This window comes from Pelmatolapia mariae, linkage group LG23 (assembly GCF_036321145.2).
Source record: "Pelmatolapia mariae isolate MD_Pm_ZW linkage group LG23, Pm_UMD_F_2, whole genome shotgun sequence".
In the NCBI taxonomy this organism is placed as follows: Eukaryota; Metazoa; Chordata; class Actinopteri; order Cichliformes; family Cichlidae; genus Pelmatolapia; species Pelmatolapia mariae.
In genome coordinates this window covers 27,850,227-27,867,593 of record NC_086246.1, presented here as the reverse complement: position 1 = coordinate 27,867,593, position 17,367 = coordinate 27,850,227, and the positions used below count along the sequence as shown (strand labels likewise).

Sequence of the window (17,367 nt, the reverse complement as noted above, 5' to 3'; positions counted from 1 at the left end):
AGCATTCCTTTTTGAAAACAAAAAACACTTCAGAATTACGTAATGTAATGCAACCCGTAAATCCACACAGGCGTTTCTTAGATATGAACTTTCATGCAAAGTCAGGTTGGAAATCATCTTTGCAGCACATTCCTGAGGGCTCTTACTTGTGCTGTCACTTGGAGAAAAGGCAGCCGGGCCAAAAGAACCTCAGTCAAACCTGCTGTCGTCCTGCTGTATGTCTGCACACAACAGAACGACACGTCTGGCTTTAATTTTTTCTTCTTTTCACATCTTATTTCCCATATTTTTACTCTTTTTGCACCCAGAAGTCGCTGGGACTGTGCTCAGTTTTATTAGTGTAGTTTTTTTCCCCTTTCTTTTCCAAGTTCTTTGACAGGAATACCCAAGAGGCTTCAGGGTTGTCTCCTTTATTGGCTGTGGCATGTCTGGAAGGAGGGCAAAATGATCTCTAATGGAGTGGTAATAGTACCCCAGGGCAGTAAGCCTGCTTCCCAGTGCCCTGTTCTTTGATGTTTGGGTTCACTTCCACTGGCTGACACATTGTACTTTATAGGTCAGTGTTAGCTGACCGTGGCTAACTGAGTTACCTGCACACCTGAAAGAACTCCCAGAGAGCAACAATGGCTTTACACCATAATACCATATAATATTACCAAAGAAAAGCCTGTTTGAACCCTCCCCGACCCTAGTGTATGCAAAATTTTCTAAATCCCTCTTCTAAGGGAGTCTGCAGCAGTAAATCTATTAGTCAGAAGTCAACAGGCCTGATAGCAACTCTGGCAATGATGACATTGATCTGTCAAGATCACCCAGCATAAACAGACTGACTCATCACTCCCTGCTAGCATGCACCAAGCTCAGCACATCAGAGACTGGGAACTTACTTACCCAAGAGGTTTCCAAATCTACAAGTGGGTTTATATGAAATTTTAAAGACTGCAATCACAGTAGAGTTTTTAATGTGATCTACAGCTAATTAGAAATAAGGAGCTTTATGTGTCACCATACTGGTTGTCAAATACTGCCTTTTAGAGACCTAACAGTCTTTTTTTTAATAGCAGCAAAGTTCAAATTCAGAGGCAAGAGAGGTTGCAGCGGTTTAGGTCCCAATCAACAGTCCCACAGAGTGCATGGTCCAGTCACTCAGGCATAGCGACCAATTAATGACCCCCTAGTAACCTGGTTAAATAAAAAGGTGTATTCCATGACTGGTTGGTGAGCGATTGCTAGAGGGTGGCTACTGACATAACCACTTGCTGGAGGAAAAATTGGTTGCAGAGACGTATACAGTGCCACACTGATTGCTTTGGTTGCTATCATATTGCTACATTCACCCACGGTTTGGATGAAAGATGCCAAACGTTAGTGATAGGTGTTGGTTGCAGTGGCGAGGCACTACTTTTACATTGAAGATGATGATTCCGTGTTTCCAGTGTGTGTCACACTTTTTTCAGGTTTCACTGCAGGTCAGCAACTAGTTGGTGAATGTTTGTAGACATGTCTTCCATGCAAACTATGGGCAACCATGACAATCTGCTAGGAACCAGCAACTGCAAGGAGCTTTTCGCTGCAGCATCATCCTCTTTGCAACCAGTTTCACCTTGTAACTCTAGCAACCACTCGACATCCAGCTGGGGAATAAAAATTTTTCCGACTCACTTTTACTCACTAGACTCTTGAATAATCAGGGCCCATCTTATCTTAGAAACCTCTTGATACCGTGTCACCCTAACAGATCACTTTGCTTTTGCTTTTTGATAAAGTCTATAGTTATGGCTGGATCAGGTGACCCTAAATCCTCCTTTAGTTTCGGTACAATAGGTCTAGGCTGCTGGGAGTGATGATGCACTGAGTGCTTCTTCTTCAATTATATTTGGCATGCAGACTGGAGCCAGGGATCGAAACAGCAACTTTTCAACCAGTAGATTACCTGCTCTACCTGCTGAGCTACAGCCGTCCCATATGGAGGCTGTCTAATTGCTGGGGATTTCTCTGTATTATTGTAGAGTCTTCACCTTCCAATATAAAGCACCCTGAGGCAACTGTTGATGCGATTTGGTGCTATAAAAATAAATTTGAATAGAAATGAATTGAATAACATTTTTAAGCATTTAATGGGATTGTTTGATAAATGACTGCTGAAACATTTTTCTAATGAATTCAAAAGTTAATAAATGCATTGTGGTTATAAAACTAAGAATTAAAGGCAATAATGCAAAAAGCAGTCACTTTCACAAAGTCAGACGGTGAGTAAATTGTCCCCTGCATTCTCCTTTGTCGGAACATCGATACTTTTCGTGCTTAAACTCAGACTGCTGCTCTTCAGAGTGAAACTGGTGTGTGGCGAGCCTGTATGAGTCAGCGTTTCCACCCGGCAGTTCTTGGAAATCCAGCCTAATCAAACTAAATAACCGTGACTTCATCAAACTTGCTCATTAGAGCTGAATTAATTTTTCGGGAGATTAGAATTGCTTGTGACCAGAGTCTTGTGTTCCCATTCTAAATGATCTGAAGCACAAGATGTAAGCATCGTTTCATTCCTTAACAGAGAGAGAGAAACCTCAGCGTGCTCGCTGATGTGGTACAGGACATTACTTGACATTGCTGCTGTGTCAGGACGATGTTTTGTCCATCGGATGGGTATGTGAGGTTTTTTTTAACCACTCTTAAAGACAAAACGAGGCTGTATCCGGTCGCTGTCTGACAGCAATTATATTCAAAGCGCCTGATTGTTTGTCTCGCCCACGAGCCTCGCGCCACCCTTTTGACATTGCTACATATTTGCATGCTTTGGGCTCTTGGAGTGGTGAAGGTGTGTTGTGCAGCTTCCTCTCTTCATTCTCTCCCAGGCGTCCGTAACCCGTTTGACTTTGTGCTTTAATGACATTTTTGGGTCCACTATTTTTTAAGTCTTCCCCCCTTGAGATTCCCCAAAAGAATGAATCCATTAGAGTGTTGAGCAGACCAGTGAAGGACTGTGTTTGCATCTGCTGAAGAGGCCACGTAATCTAAGCTAGAATCCAGGAGAGGGGGGAAAAGGAAGTGTCCTGCCGGACTGGCTCACAGTACCTGACGCTAAATATACAGTAGAACCAGATGGAGGTAATTTACTGGTCATAGTTGATTTGCTAATGCCTGTCTGTGTGTGTGTATGTGTGTCGGTATGTCCTAAATTACCCAAGTGGAGGGATGAGTGCTGCAGCTCTGTGCCAGAAAATGACAAATTGCCCATTTAGCCCATTGTAACTGTCAGTTCCAATGCAGAGGGTTACTTCTGTTTTTAACACTTCTTAAGCATTCTGTGCCATGAAAATATGTAATGAGTCTAATCTGAATTACAAAACGCACGTCAGGGCTGACAGAGTGCATGCATGCTCGTGCACATTTTTCTGCACCTCTGAGGAGAACTTTTTTTTTCTCTTCTTTTTTTTCTGGCACCCTGACTCCAGAGTGGACATTTAATAATAGCCCACATTTCAAGTTATGAGCTCGGCCGCGCAGGCAGTTTTACTGTCTTCACAGCTCCCCTATGGTCCATTCGTAGCGCCCTCTAAATTTAAGTTTGATGTTCTTATCTTGGACAATTGTACCAAAACACCATTTCCAGCACAATAATAGAGCAGAAAGTGGACTGACTGTCGGGCTAAATCCGCTGTAAAACGGCCTATCACTGGTGTTGGAGGGGTGGACACAGCAACATGGCCTGCAGTTCTGAGGTTGTTTGTACTGTGAAGCTGGCAATTTCTTTGATGAGTGAGTTCCTTGACCTCGAGGTCAGTATATATAGAAGTAAATCACTTTTTTTTTTAATTTCTCATTTTTTAAAGTTTATTTTCACTTTAAAAAAAACAAATCAACCACCCTCACCCAACACACACGCACGTACATCATCGGCGTCGGCTATTGACGACCGTTCGTTACCCTTATTAGTATTCAGCGGCTCTCTCATGGTGTTTGGCTGACTCTTTTGTTTGTCCGCGCTGATTGGAGGGGCCTCTGGTTAATTTAGATGCAGGGAAGCCGGTGACAGAAGAGGGCTTATTAGGGCCGTGAGCCCATCCGGCCTTAAGTGCAGAGTCTCCAGTTCCATTTTCATTTGCCTCCATTATTGAATTTGCTGGCTTCTCATTCGCCCTGATTGCATTTTGTGTCACCTTTAAAAAAAAAAGGGGGGGGAAAGAAGAACAAGAAGGTAGAGCTACTGTGAAACTCCGAAGGGACGCTCACACTGAGATGGTTCTGAAACCAGTTTGAGAAACGTCTCTGAAACTTTTCTTAATCACGATGGCTCTGCAACCTGTGTGCCTGTGGGTGTCAGAGAAAAGGATGAATTTAGGAAAAAAGGGGGAATGTTTATGTCTCTGTGTGTGTTTATAACGTAGAGAGGGAGCATGACAGATGGGTGGAGCAAGAGTGGGCGGAGGAAAAGAAGGAGAGTGATGGCAGGGATTCATTTAGCGTCCATTGAAGCTTTAGAAGTTTCAAAGAAAAAAAACAAAAAATTGTCATCTCCGCCGCCTCCGCCTCCTACACCGCTTCCATAATCTCCTAACGTGAAGCATTTTTCATAAGGATTCATCGCAAAACAATATCATTCGAGACTGCGAAATTTAATCAGGGGCTTTAAAACACAATTATGGTTATCAGGGAGGACACGGCTGCGAGCGCTCCCGGATCGTGGAGGAGGAAGGAGGTTGGGAGGGTGGAGATGGTAGAGGGAGAGGTGCGGTGAAGATGGGGGAAGGGGCGGGGGGGCGAAGATGGAGGGGGGGGGGACCTCCCCCGCACTGTCTGCACCCCAGCGCTCCTCTCCCATTTGTCACCGAGCACAATATCTCTTTGGCTGGCAGAGCTAATAATGGAGAAGTGTGTGTGTGGGGGGGTGGAAACGGGACTCTGGAGACCCACCTCCGCCTTCCCGTGAAGATCAGATAAGTTCTCCTCAAGTCAGAGGCCCAGAGCCACCGCGGATTCGCTTGTAAGGGCTGTATCATTTATAAGACGCAGCAGAAGCAGTTGACAGCTTTTTAGGTGTGTGAATAATGCAGGCCTTTATAAAAATGTGCAGCGGCGGGAGCAAAAGAAACGTTTTCCCCTCCTGGAGAAGAACGACCGCTTTACCCACTTTGAGCTTAGAAAAGTTCACTTCATTTCGGCCGCTTCCACCATCCGAGCTCTTTTGCTGATGTGTTGCTTTTTATGTATGTGTGTGTGTGTGCCTCCAGGCAAACCAGTGGTTGTTTTCTGTCTCTATTATCTTGGCGATCTGCAGCCATTTATCTACCAGCGGCTCGTTTGCAGGCTGGAGACTTAACAGTTATTCACGGGATTTGGGAAGTCGTCTTCACTTAAGCAGCTACTTTCTCAACACACTGGGTTGTTTTTTTTTTGTTTTTTTTTCACTCCCCCCTTTTTTTCCCCCTCTTTATAGTAAACATGCTCGGAGGCACTGTACAGTTAAGTTCTTCACAACTACACACACACACACACACACACACACGGAGGGTTTCCTCGGGGACCGACTGCTTGTTTTCTAGTCACATCATGTTTTCACCTCAAGTCGTGGGCTTTCTAAGTCTTACTGTAAATTGCCCGAGCAGAGAAATCCACAACTTTAATTACGGCGCTTTGATTTTGCTCAGATTGGCCAGGTGCATACACATCAGTGCACACTCAGATCCTGCCACCCATAGTACCAATTAACCATGCCGTTCATGCGCACACACACAAACTCAGGATTCCCAAACACTGCACTGTGTGTCTTTTGTTCAGGAAATCTTTTTGTTCTCTCTCTGCTGGAGTGGAGGCAAGTATATGGCGGGCATTCCAGCCATAAGATAAAAGAGACTTTTTTACACTAGAATGAAAAACTGAACTCTTTATTGTTCCCCTGGTCTTACTGATCCCATTGCGGTGTACGCTTGTAGCCTCCTGTCTGTGTGTGTGTGAGTATGTGAGTGGAGTTCAAAGTGCTCTACGATGGATGACAGTTGGCTTAGCACAAGGGAATTTTGTGGGTGGATATTTTGTGTTTTTGTTGTGGATCCCATTCTTGGGAGGATGGTGGAAGTAGTCAGACTAAGGTAACCACTTTTTGTTTTATTCAGTCTCCAACTAAGTAAACTGTTAGTTCAGTCATTCCATTAAACTCAGCCGCAATCCCAGCAGATCAGCTCTTCTCGGTGCCATCCTACATCTGTGGAGTTATCGTCTGATACTCTTTCACCAATCCATATTAAAGCTGCTTTAGGCTGCTGAAACCTCTGACATGCAACCCCTAACAACTTCAACTCACTCGGGAAAAAAATATATTCCCCAATGGATTGGCAAGTCGTTGTTCGAGGTTCCTGGAAATGCCTAAGCGAAATCTGGAAAACTCCTTGTGATTTTTTGCTTTGTTTTCCACATGCAGATTGCTGTTGTTCATTGTTTGCATGGAAGATGCTGAGCTTGTCTGCAAACAAATCAGTACTAACTTACTGGGTGATAGTAAAACTTGGAAAAGTGCAGTGCAAACTGAAGACCGAGAATATTCACCTTCAAAGTTGTGCATCACCACTGGAGCCAACACACTTCAAAAGGGAGAACTTTTACTTTGATGTTTATGGTTTGTGTCACACTTTTCACAGTTTAAGTGCCACTCTGCAAGTAATTGGTCAGTGTTTGCAGACAAGTCCTCGTCTTCTTTCCTACTCAGAAATCTACCAGTGACAGAAGCAATTGTAAGGAGGTTTTAGGTGCAGCACCATATACCTCCTTGCTGCGAGTTTTGCCTTGTTCACGCACCATCTTGTCTGGGAATACACATTTTTCCATAGCAACCTGTAGTTGCCAAGTGTTCATTGACCAATCTCTAGGGTTGCATGACCAAAACCTTAGCAACTGATTTGACTGGAAAATATATGTTTTTACCTTTGACTAATGGTTGCCAGATGGTCACAGACCAGTCTCTACACTTATGTGAGTTGTGCTTTATAATCACTGTGCATTTGCACACTTTGCAACCCACCTCCACTCAAACTCATTCTTTTACCATTCCATAAAGCCTTCTCTTTACTTACAAGATGGGTAAGTTGGGTGGGGGCCTTGCTGCTGCTTTATCCACCTCGAGCTTTCCATGCCCTGTGCTCTCTCTCTCTGCCTTACGCATTCTGAATGTGTTCATGCAAAGTTGGGGCGATCCCCAACACCAAATATAAAATATCTCAAGCAGAAATGACTACCTTCTTTTTACTTTTGATTATAGTTGGTCTGACTGAACAGTTAGATTGAAAATCAGCACAGCAAACAGAACACAATCTCTCTGCCTCTCCGTTTCTGTAACTTTACTTCATTGTCTCTCTAGTGAGTCATTATTTTCCAGAGTCACAGATTTGTTGCCGTTGCAGTTGTGTAATGTTCATCGGTGTTCCCTGAAGAGGTTGCACTCTAAGAAAATGAAGGCAATTTGTTTCATTCCCCAGTTCAGCACCTTCTGTCATGCCAGCTGTCAGCGCTGTGTCACAGGCCACACAGAGCACCAGGAACTGATGCATGTAAATGACTACAAAAAGCTTACACGTCTCTTAGACAACACACATACACACACATACCATAATTCTGAGATAAAAGACAATGTTCAAACAATCCTTTTGCCTGCTGAGTCTCCAGTAAAGGCTTCTTGAAAAAATATATTTGAGAAGGATGAGAATAATTGTAAATTCACGCAGCATTAATTCCCTCAGCACTACACCACATGCATGCAATCCTTTCCTTTCAGTTACTGTATTTCCCTATTTTTAAAACAAAAGATTATTTACTCTGACTGATTCTTTCCACTGTGTTAAAAATGCTCTTCTGTGTCAACGCTGAAATACTGTTTGTTAATGCTTCAGGATAAAAGTCTTAAACATTCACTACTTGAGGTTCTGCAAGCTGTTAAAATACTTTTGACAATAATGGGAAGGGATTCAAGTTCACTGGACCCAAACTGATCAGCCTCAACATTAAAACCACATTCGTAATATAGTGTGGGTCCCTTCCCTTGCTTGCTGTGGCATTGGCATACAACCTATGCAGATCTCCTGTGGTGTTTGCCACTGGGACATTGGCAGCAGAGTGGGTGATCCATGGATTAAGCTTGCTCCAGCCCGGGGGGGGGGGGGGCTTCTCAATTGGGCCGACACATGGGGAGTTTGGATGCTGGGTTAATACCTCAAGCCTAGTTTATGGTCACTGCATTGGATGTTGTGCATCACCACAGCCTCTTAACCATTTGTGCTGGTGCTTGAGAGACAAAGCGCTCACTTCAATCTTAACCTGAATGAAAGGTGTCACAACTCAGGCGCAACCACTAGGGGAAAAAAGAATTGAGAAAGTCAAAACAGGAAGCAAAGTGATTGTGGCGTTATTTTCAGAATTGTCTCTAGACAGTCATTTATGTTTGCAAAATCTCCCTCTCTGCAACATAAGAATCATCTCTCTGGTGACTAAATGACCATCTGAAACAATACCAAAGCGAAGAATGGCAGTCATAACGTCATAAGGGCAGTAATGTTGAGTGTTAAGGAGGTGTTGAGTTCTTTTGGGGTTTTCTTGAGCTGTTATTTGAAGTTTTTGTGGTGCTGCTGGGTAGTTGAGGTTGTGCTTGGTCTGCACTAAAGTTGAAGTTGGTGGTATGTGTCGTAGTAAAATCCAGATGAATGCACTTAATCTTTTCTGTGGTTTGTGGCTGATTGGTGTATACTTGGATACGTTATTTTCTCTTATCTTGCATAGTCTAAGCTTAAGGTACTCGCATTCCAAACATACCAAGGAGAGTGCTCTGTGAATCATATACATAAAACTGCAAAGAACATGAATGTCTCTCTGTAGTGGAGAATTTATGGCATTAAAGTATCTAAATTTATAAACAACAATCCGAACAAGTCGGAGACAATGCATTCCACTTGATTTATATGTGAGGGGAAAAAAAATCTCAAAAGGCTTCACAGCGCTCTCCGCATTTCGCTCTCAGTCACTGAGTGATTAATTGGCATTTAAGAGGTAAAGCTGCAGCTTAACTCTCCAGCTCTGCCACAAATGTGAGGCTTTGTCGACCTGATGCAACTGATCTCCAAGATGCTCTTTGGTGTTGGACAGGAAGTGCTTATCGGGATTTTCTGCATTTATGTGACGAATTTCTCACTTTTTCCTGATTATTTCAGAGGCATTGTTTTCATGAGTGTTTTAAAAGCTTCTGGTTGTGTTTGTGTGTGTGTTTGTAAGACTGTGTGATGTGCTTGACTCACGGAAAAGAGGGCATCCGACTGTGAAAAGAAAGAGTGATCATCTCGATTTCTCTGTTCCCCATGCTCAGCAAGTCAGCCCATCACCAGAGTGAGGAAGTGCTTTTAATGCTGGAGAGGATGGGTGGGTCTGAAGGGGGTGGGTGCAGGGTGGAGGGTGACAAGTACAGAAAGATGATCGTAATACAAAAGGGCAGTGTGGATGGCCCGAATGCACTCAGCTTGAGTTGTGTGATACGTGACACACCCGCCCTCGAGACAAGACAATAACGGCAAATGCATGGACTCATCAGTCGAGGACAGATCACTATTACGGACTTATTCATCAGCATAATTAGGGAGAGAAAGAGATGTGGGACAAGTGGCTAGCAGCACTGATGAAAGCTCATCAGCAGGCTCCCTATAGAGCTATGGCCACTGATTGGTGCTGGGGCCATCATTGCCTAGGAACTACTTCAAAATAGGGGCTCTTCGCTCTGCTGAACGACAGTAAAATGAACTTAATTGGCTTGCGAAAAGCAGCTTGGCGCAGGGATCATTTTTACATCCCTAACAATCTGAACACTTATTGGCCTGTTCTCTACTATGTAAGTGTTGGATACACAATGCAAATAAATATCTCAGTGAAATCTTAAAATGCTGCTCTTACCTCGAGTTTTTCAAAAACACTTGTTCCTTATTTTAGTTTCTAACTTTGCATAACCGTTCAAGAGTCACAGAAACATTGTCAGGGCACTCCAACTTTATTTTCCTTCCCTCACTAATGTCAGTGACTCATTGCTTCTTAATGTCAGTGATCTGAAAATTAAAGTCAGTGCTGACCCCCGCACCCCTCCCTCCCCCACCCCAGAGAAGCGCGTAGAAAGCAAACAAAATGTTGAATATAAATATAGAAGCTGGGATGTGAAAAGGTTACTTCCACATCCGCTTCCCCAGCATTATGAGGTTTCCTCAAGTGTTCAGCTATTAATTTCAGACCTGTGTTTTTGCCCTTTAATTGGTTAATTTATCAAGTTTAATGACAGCTCCCACACTTGTATTCGTTGTGCAGTTTTGTTTGTGCTCCAGAAAGTTCTCAGTGATAACTGAATGGATATATATCTATTGATATATTTGACTTCAATAAACCCAGTGGACTGTCATGATAACCTATCGTATAAACTCTACAGGAAGAAAAAAGAAACAGCTTATTTACATTATCATTAGAAAGGTCATAAATACAAAATAAATACTACAAAAAATCAGTAGTTGCCTGGTGATTTTATTGATTTTTTTTTTCACATTCAGCAACCCATTGTAAGCAGCTGAAGTGGACACATGGTACCTCAACCTTTGGGCAAACACTTTCAGTCAACAGTCTGTGGCACAGCTATTTCAAAGGCAGCAAGATCAAAACTTAATTGCACACTTTCACAATAATTTTGGTCATGCCATGGTCTCCAACCTCCCATCGCATTATAGCATTCAGCACATTCAAAATTTAGAAACTTCAATTCTAAACTTCAGTCCAAAATTTATACATGTGTGTTCATTTGAAAGTTGAAATGTATATAAAAGATTGACATAGCCGGTATTATGTAACTCAGTGGCATTTTGGCTGTCCCTATCCTGTTTTTCTAAGCTGGATTTCATCTGTAGACAGCATAAAACGTGGGTGTAGCTTCCAGGTCTAAAAAGTGAAGCTAACATAGAAGTGCCTTAAGCGTGCATGTTTTTTTAATGGCCACCAGTGGTTGATACCTGTGGTTGCAAAACGATCCAATAGAGGTTTCTTGAGTTACATCATGTGCATAGTACTCGAGAGCTGTCTACCATACTGAGCGTGTCATGAGGGGGGAAAAATTATATTCCCTGAATAGTCAGTGAGCGGTTTCTTGATGCTATTGGTAGTAACACAGTAAAACTTGATTTTAACCCACTTTTAATAATAATTAATTACAAGCAATTACATTTTCCCAGCACATTGGGGAATAGACATGACATTTCTAGCAACTGGTGGCTGCCAGATTTTTCAATTTACTGTACAACATCACACGACCAAAATGGTAAATGAGTAAACTTCACGTGGTTAGCGGTCCAGAGACATCAAAACCTCTGAAGAAGTATGGGAAAATTTCTTCTGCTGAGCTCATGGTCTCAGACACTCATTTTGTAATAGAATTACATTTTATACGTATGTGTAAACATGTATCAAAAGACCCTCTGTGCTCTACACCAATTCTCAATATTTCAGTTCAGTCATAGCGCTGAATGACGTTTTCGACCCTCAAAAACACAGAGTTCCAACTCGATAATGAACACATCGCGATGTGTATATAAAAATCATAAAAACAGCTTTATTTAATCATTTTAAATCCTAACAGTGTTTCAAAAAGACCCTAAATTGAATAAGCGGAAGAAAATTAATGGATGTTATGCTCATTGGTTAACAACCTATAATCGACAAGTTATTGGCCAACGAATGTGCTGATTCACCATCAGTCCTGACCTTCTCTTGTCATATCCAGTTTCGAAACACTAAAAAGGCCAAAAACAGCTTGAGCCTTCAGAGCAGGAGCTGTCCTTCCTGCTTTGGTCAGCTGGAGCTCAAATCATGTGAGAAAGTGGTTTTCATAGTGATTTGGTCAGATATGGACAGGAAGAGAGAACTGCAGAGTCATTAACTATCTCACACTGGCTTACAAGGTTGGATAGGAAGGGAACATCTGTAATTTGCACTGATATTGAATGTTAAGTTTAATCAAACCAAATACTCGGTCCCTGTCGCTCAAAGCAGTCAAGCTGTAAATAATGCATAACCTTAACCCCTGAAGTAAAATTAGGCATTTTGACAAGTCTACAAGACTGAGTTTTGGAGCCATTCTTCATTTTCTTCATTTTTCTTAACCGCCCTAAAGTCTCTTCTGACCATAACCCTTAACCCAAGCAGGTGGTTTAACCCTGGAGAACCCATGGGGTCAAATTTGACCCCATGGTTTCCCTAGAAAACCAATGGGGTCGGCTCTGACCCCATGGGTTCTCCAGGGTTAAATAAGGCTTACAGTGTGGATATTTAAGTCACTGTTTATCACTTTGAAACAAACCCTCATTTTATTCCTTGAATGCCCGCACTGTTATATTGTTCAGCAACACTTTTAGAGCTTGACTGCGCTAAATATGAAGCACCATCCTTTATGATGGAGCATTAGAGGGAGTCAGAAATGTGGGGTTTATGGGACTGAGTGATGGGGAAGAAAGAAAGTAAATGAATTCAATAAAGGTGGTGTCATTAAATTAAGCCATTTATTCCATTTTTCAGTTTTGCATTTGATGGAATTTCTCCAGTGATCACCTCATATTCCCCAGCACAGTTCTATATCAAATCTAATCTCTGATTCAACATGACACTTCGACTTTTGCTATGTGATTCTTTTTTTCTCCATCACAGTGAGTCACTTTATTTCACTGCCAAGAGAGCTGTAGCAAAATGCTCCACCAGAAGCCGTCTTGAACCAAACATGACCTGACCATATGGCATTAGAACCCTCAGTGGCCGTATACACGCATAAAACGGCATGACTAGGAAGTGTCACCCGGAGGAGCTGAAGTCTTTTGGTTGAACATATAGACGATCAAAAGGGATTACAGGAGATTTTTTCTTTTTTGTACCTATTTTAGAGACTGCATAGTAGATCATAGTGTATTTTTCTATGGAGCTGAAATTAAAGAAGTGATGTGGAGCTTTGTGCATGATATGAATATTACTTCATCTCAAATCCTTCCTGCTTTGGTTAGCTGGAGCTCAATTCATGTAAGAAAGTGTCTTTCATAGTCTCCTATAGTAATATCCCACTCATTCAGACATTTTCTTTATCATCACAATGGGTGAAATCTGCTACTAACCAATGTATCTCTTAAAGAATAAGACATTTTATTGCACAATTTACAGATTCATACGTTGTAATTGCTTGGATTGGTTATGCATGTCATGACTGGAAGTTTCTCACTTTTTTTTTTTACTGTAAAATGGTGGTTACATCCAACTTTGACCACTGACCCTTTGGATTGGACTCCCACAAATTGTCATAAGTATAATGTGTCATCAAGACTGCAAGGCAAAAAGTGTTAATTAAGGCCACCTTTCAGACCTTTGTCACTGATATCAATGTGAGTTTTGAGTCTGTAGCCCAAGAATGATCAAACTACTGTTTGGTAAATGCATTGATGTTTAAATGGCACCTTTCTAGTCCATTTGAACACTCAGAATTACACACTCTCTAGCATTCATATGCACACTCACACTCCAGTGGATGTATTGGGGGCAACCAAGGGTTCACCTTGAACTTTGACACATGAACTGGGTTAGCCAGGGATCGATCTGCCGACTTTCCGATTGGTATTGGATAGACTGTACCACCTACCACAGTAATTCTGCAGAATAAGAGTGAGGTGATGTCATTAAAAGTGCTCAGGTGGTGGGAAACTGAAAGACATGCTTCATGTAGGTCATGTGTTATTAACCACATTTCCCTAATGATAATAAAAAGCAAAATGAACCAGGATTTGGTCCACAATCTTAGTCAAGACTTGTCTGAACAACTGTTCCATGATTTATCATTGCATTTGTTTAATATGTCCAGTTCATTTCACGACCACCACTGACCGGACCAGTTTTCCTGTATCAAATAAAATATTTCTATATCTAAGATCAAAATGATCAAAGTGAACAGAATCTTTCTGCAGTGTTTTACAAAATGAGTTTGAAGGTGCATACCGCAAAACCAAGGGAAGATGCATGACTAGGGTTCATGGTTGAGTCAGAAAAAGAGGAGGGCCTGGGGAGGAGGTGGGTTACAAAGCAGCTTGCAGATGCACAGTCACTGTTATGTAAAGTAATGTTTTCAATGCAGTGTATATGGGTTTCCTGAACTGATTGTGTGGAAAGGGTATTAAGTGAACCATTGTCTGATGTGGGTTGAGTAGGAAGGTACATCTGTGGATCAGATGAGATTGCTTAATGTGCAGCATGTTTCCAGAGATTCATACATTCATATATTCTGTCAAGTCTTTCCTTTCCAATTTCTTGCAATTGAACGATGGCCCCATGCTTGAAAACAGATTATAAATAAATGTAATTAAAGGAAAATTAGCTGAACCTTGCTTGTTTGTGCTTCACAACATTTACACAGCATTAAGAGTGCTTTATGTGCCTGTCAAACACACTGCACAAAACCTGCTTTTTAGAGTGCCGGCCTTTATTTATAATGCCGAACCAATATTATGTCTTTTTTCAGTTACTGGACAAAAAAGCCTTCAAAAGATTTTCAAGGTGTTACCCTAGCATAGCACACCATTATAAATCCTCACTTGCAGCTGCAAAATATGAGAGGCAACATCTGCTGAGTCTGTAGTTTGACATAAACTAAAACATCCTTCAGAAACTTCAAGGCTTTACAGTGTTTTTATCTCATAGGCAAGACACATAACAATCCAGCGAGGGATGCTCACTTCTAGCCAATTGTAAAAAGAGGTCATTTTCAAGCAAAGTAGGGCCCTCACCCAGTCGTGGTGGAAAGATGCCTGACACAAGCAAATGTCTGATGAGCCTGTGTGTGTGTAAAACCTATAATCTTGACCTGTTATGTGCTCCCTGATGACCTTGTCTATGTGCACAGTATGTCTGAACTAATGGGTTGTTTGTTCAAGGATCTTTAGAGGTGTGAAGCGGCTCAACAACAAAGCCCTCTATCACATGAAGGAGACTTAAGGGAAAACACGAAATCCACATATGGACACATCTCCCGTCTGAAAAATAATTAATCAGGGTTCGGTAACGGATGGCCGTTCATTTCACAGCTACTTTTGAACGCTATCAAAGCATGCTGATGGTGCATGTGCTATTTGAACAAGCTTCTTCTTCCTTTTTTTTTCTCTCCAGCCGCCATCCATGAATGTAAAACACGCCCAGATAAATCGTCCATTGTGACGGGAACATGATTACATGAAGCTGCGGCTGTAGGCCATTCAGCAGGCAGACAGAGCGCCATGTCACCTCTAAGAGAGCTTTGAATAAATGTCCCCGTCTCCACCAAGGCCCACTTCTTTAATCAGGGTGTCGGATGGTAATGATTAGCTTCCTGTGTGTGTGTGTGTGCTTCTCAGCAGTCGAATCATAAGCGCACGCCGTTAATAATCTGCCTGGAGAGACAATGCCCTTCTTTACCTTCAGCTAATCCAGCCCTAATCTGAAGCACATTGTTGCTTCTTTTTTCATTATTAAATTTCATTTATTTTGACAAGTACTTTCATGGAATCATATTCAAGGAGACGGAGATGCAAGATGATTGTATCTAAATCCCCCAACTAGGTTAAATTATATAGTCGGCTGGTATCCCAGAGAGAAAGAAACACTGATGGGGGCTGTTTTTTCCCTTCTGCTTTGGGTCACAGCTCAGGAGGGGGGGATTACTGCAGCATCATTTCATTCAGTCTCTATATCCAAAACCTGGATTAGTAACAGGGAGAGGGATTAGAATTTATTATCACTATCCATGCCCAGGCATCTGTTAAGGGCACTGGTCCTTGAAAGGAAACATATTTTTGCTATTAAGCAAATGCTGGTTGAAGTGCCTGCCTTTGTCTTTGGTGTGTTGGCTCTCACTGTGGAGTAGGTCACGAAAAGCTCCAGTTCCAGTTATTTTCTATGAGACAGTTTGATTGTTTGGGCCGCTTAGGAGTCTTGAAGTTAATAATTCAACAATAAAAAGAAAAAAGTTTCAAGATTTAAGTGCATCTAAACTCCGAAGCTATGCGCTTTCTCTGCTCCAGTTTTAATTAACACAACAAGTATCATGTCTGCCTGTGACATTCAAACTCATTAACTCTGAAGATAAATGAAATTACTTAATAATACTCAGCGCATAATTAGGAAATCAAACTGGCGTATAGTAGGAGTTTCTTTAAAATCCATTTGCTTATTTTTATGAGGTACTTTCTATACAAATATCTTTGGACTTGGCATAGAATATCTGTGTGCATTTGTCAATAGCATTTATCGTCATGCTCAGATGCACTTCAGGGAACAGCATATGCAGCGTGGTACTTTGAGACAAAGAGAAGAGTTAACCTTGAAGTATTGATTTTCTGCCATCGTGCACATGTACTCTATATCCACGGCTATGTGCTCATTTGTCTCTTTCTCTCTCCTTTCTGTTTCTCCTTGTGCAGAGATACTGAATGGGGGCGTTTATGTTGACCAGAACAAATTCCTGTGTCATGCAGACACCATCCATTGGCGTGACATTATCAAGAACCCCCAAGCTGAGCTGCTGGTGGTGCCGTCCAACAACAGCAACAATGGATGTGAGTACAGAGTGAGGGTGAAAACCGGTAGAACCAGTAGTTTTTGATTAGATTAACCTTCTGACCTCTAAGTCACTGGTGATGCCCCCAAGCTATGAACTCTTAAGTTCTTGTTTTAAAGAAGAGGTAAATGGGATTTTATAGGTTAAAAGCACCCCGGTAGGCCTGAAGTGGATAAGTAGAAGAAGATGGATGAATGAAGGATGGAGGTTTCGGAACAAATTGGCAAGAAGCTATTAATCCACATAGCCAAAAGTATACATACAGACTCAAATATATACATATATTCACTTAAATCTTTTAAAAGTTTGGTGTTGAAAGTTCAATAATGTCTTTTAACTCAACAATACCAAGCCCTGTAAACTTCTCATTAGTGATCATGATAGACTACAACTGGTAGTTTCTCTTTGCCAGCATAAAAAAGGTTTGTTTGACAGCACTAATGGGATTAAACACTATTCAAAGCAATGGGAAAGTCCAATGAATTCAGTGAAGCTCTAAGAAGAATAATTGGAGATTTACACAGCTTTGGAAGGTCTCTTCCCGCCATTTCTAAACAACTGCAGATTCCAAAATCATTAAGTCATTAAATATGTGTGCTGCACAGTCATTCCACCCTGGAAATAGAACAAAATTACCATGACATTCATGCCCATGATGAGTGGATGTAACCTTCTGATCACAACTGTGTATACGTCATATACAGGTTTAATATGACAGATATACTTAATCTCTGGCACTGAAACCACATCCACAG

At 41.8% G+C, this 17,367-nt stretch overlaps 1 protein-coding gene across 2 annotated transcripts in view; it reads left to right on the top strand.

The window, feature by feature from the left end:
* LOC134619986 (receptor tyrosine-protein kinase erbB-4-like) overlaps window positions 1-17,367 on the top strand; it is a 356,445-nt gene that overhangs the window by 227,810 nt on the left and 111,268 nt on the right. For both annotated transcript variants that reach the window (XM_063465828.1, XM_063465829.1), the window contains exon 4: window positions 16,476-16,610. In XM_063465828.1, coding sequence (XP_063321898.1) covers window positions 16,476-16,610 — 135 coding nt within the window. The remainder of the gene's footprint in view (window positions 1-16,475; window positions 16,611-17,367) is intronic.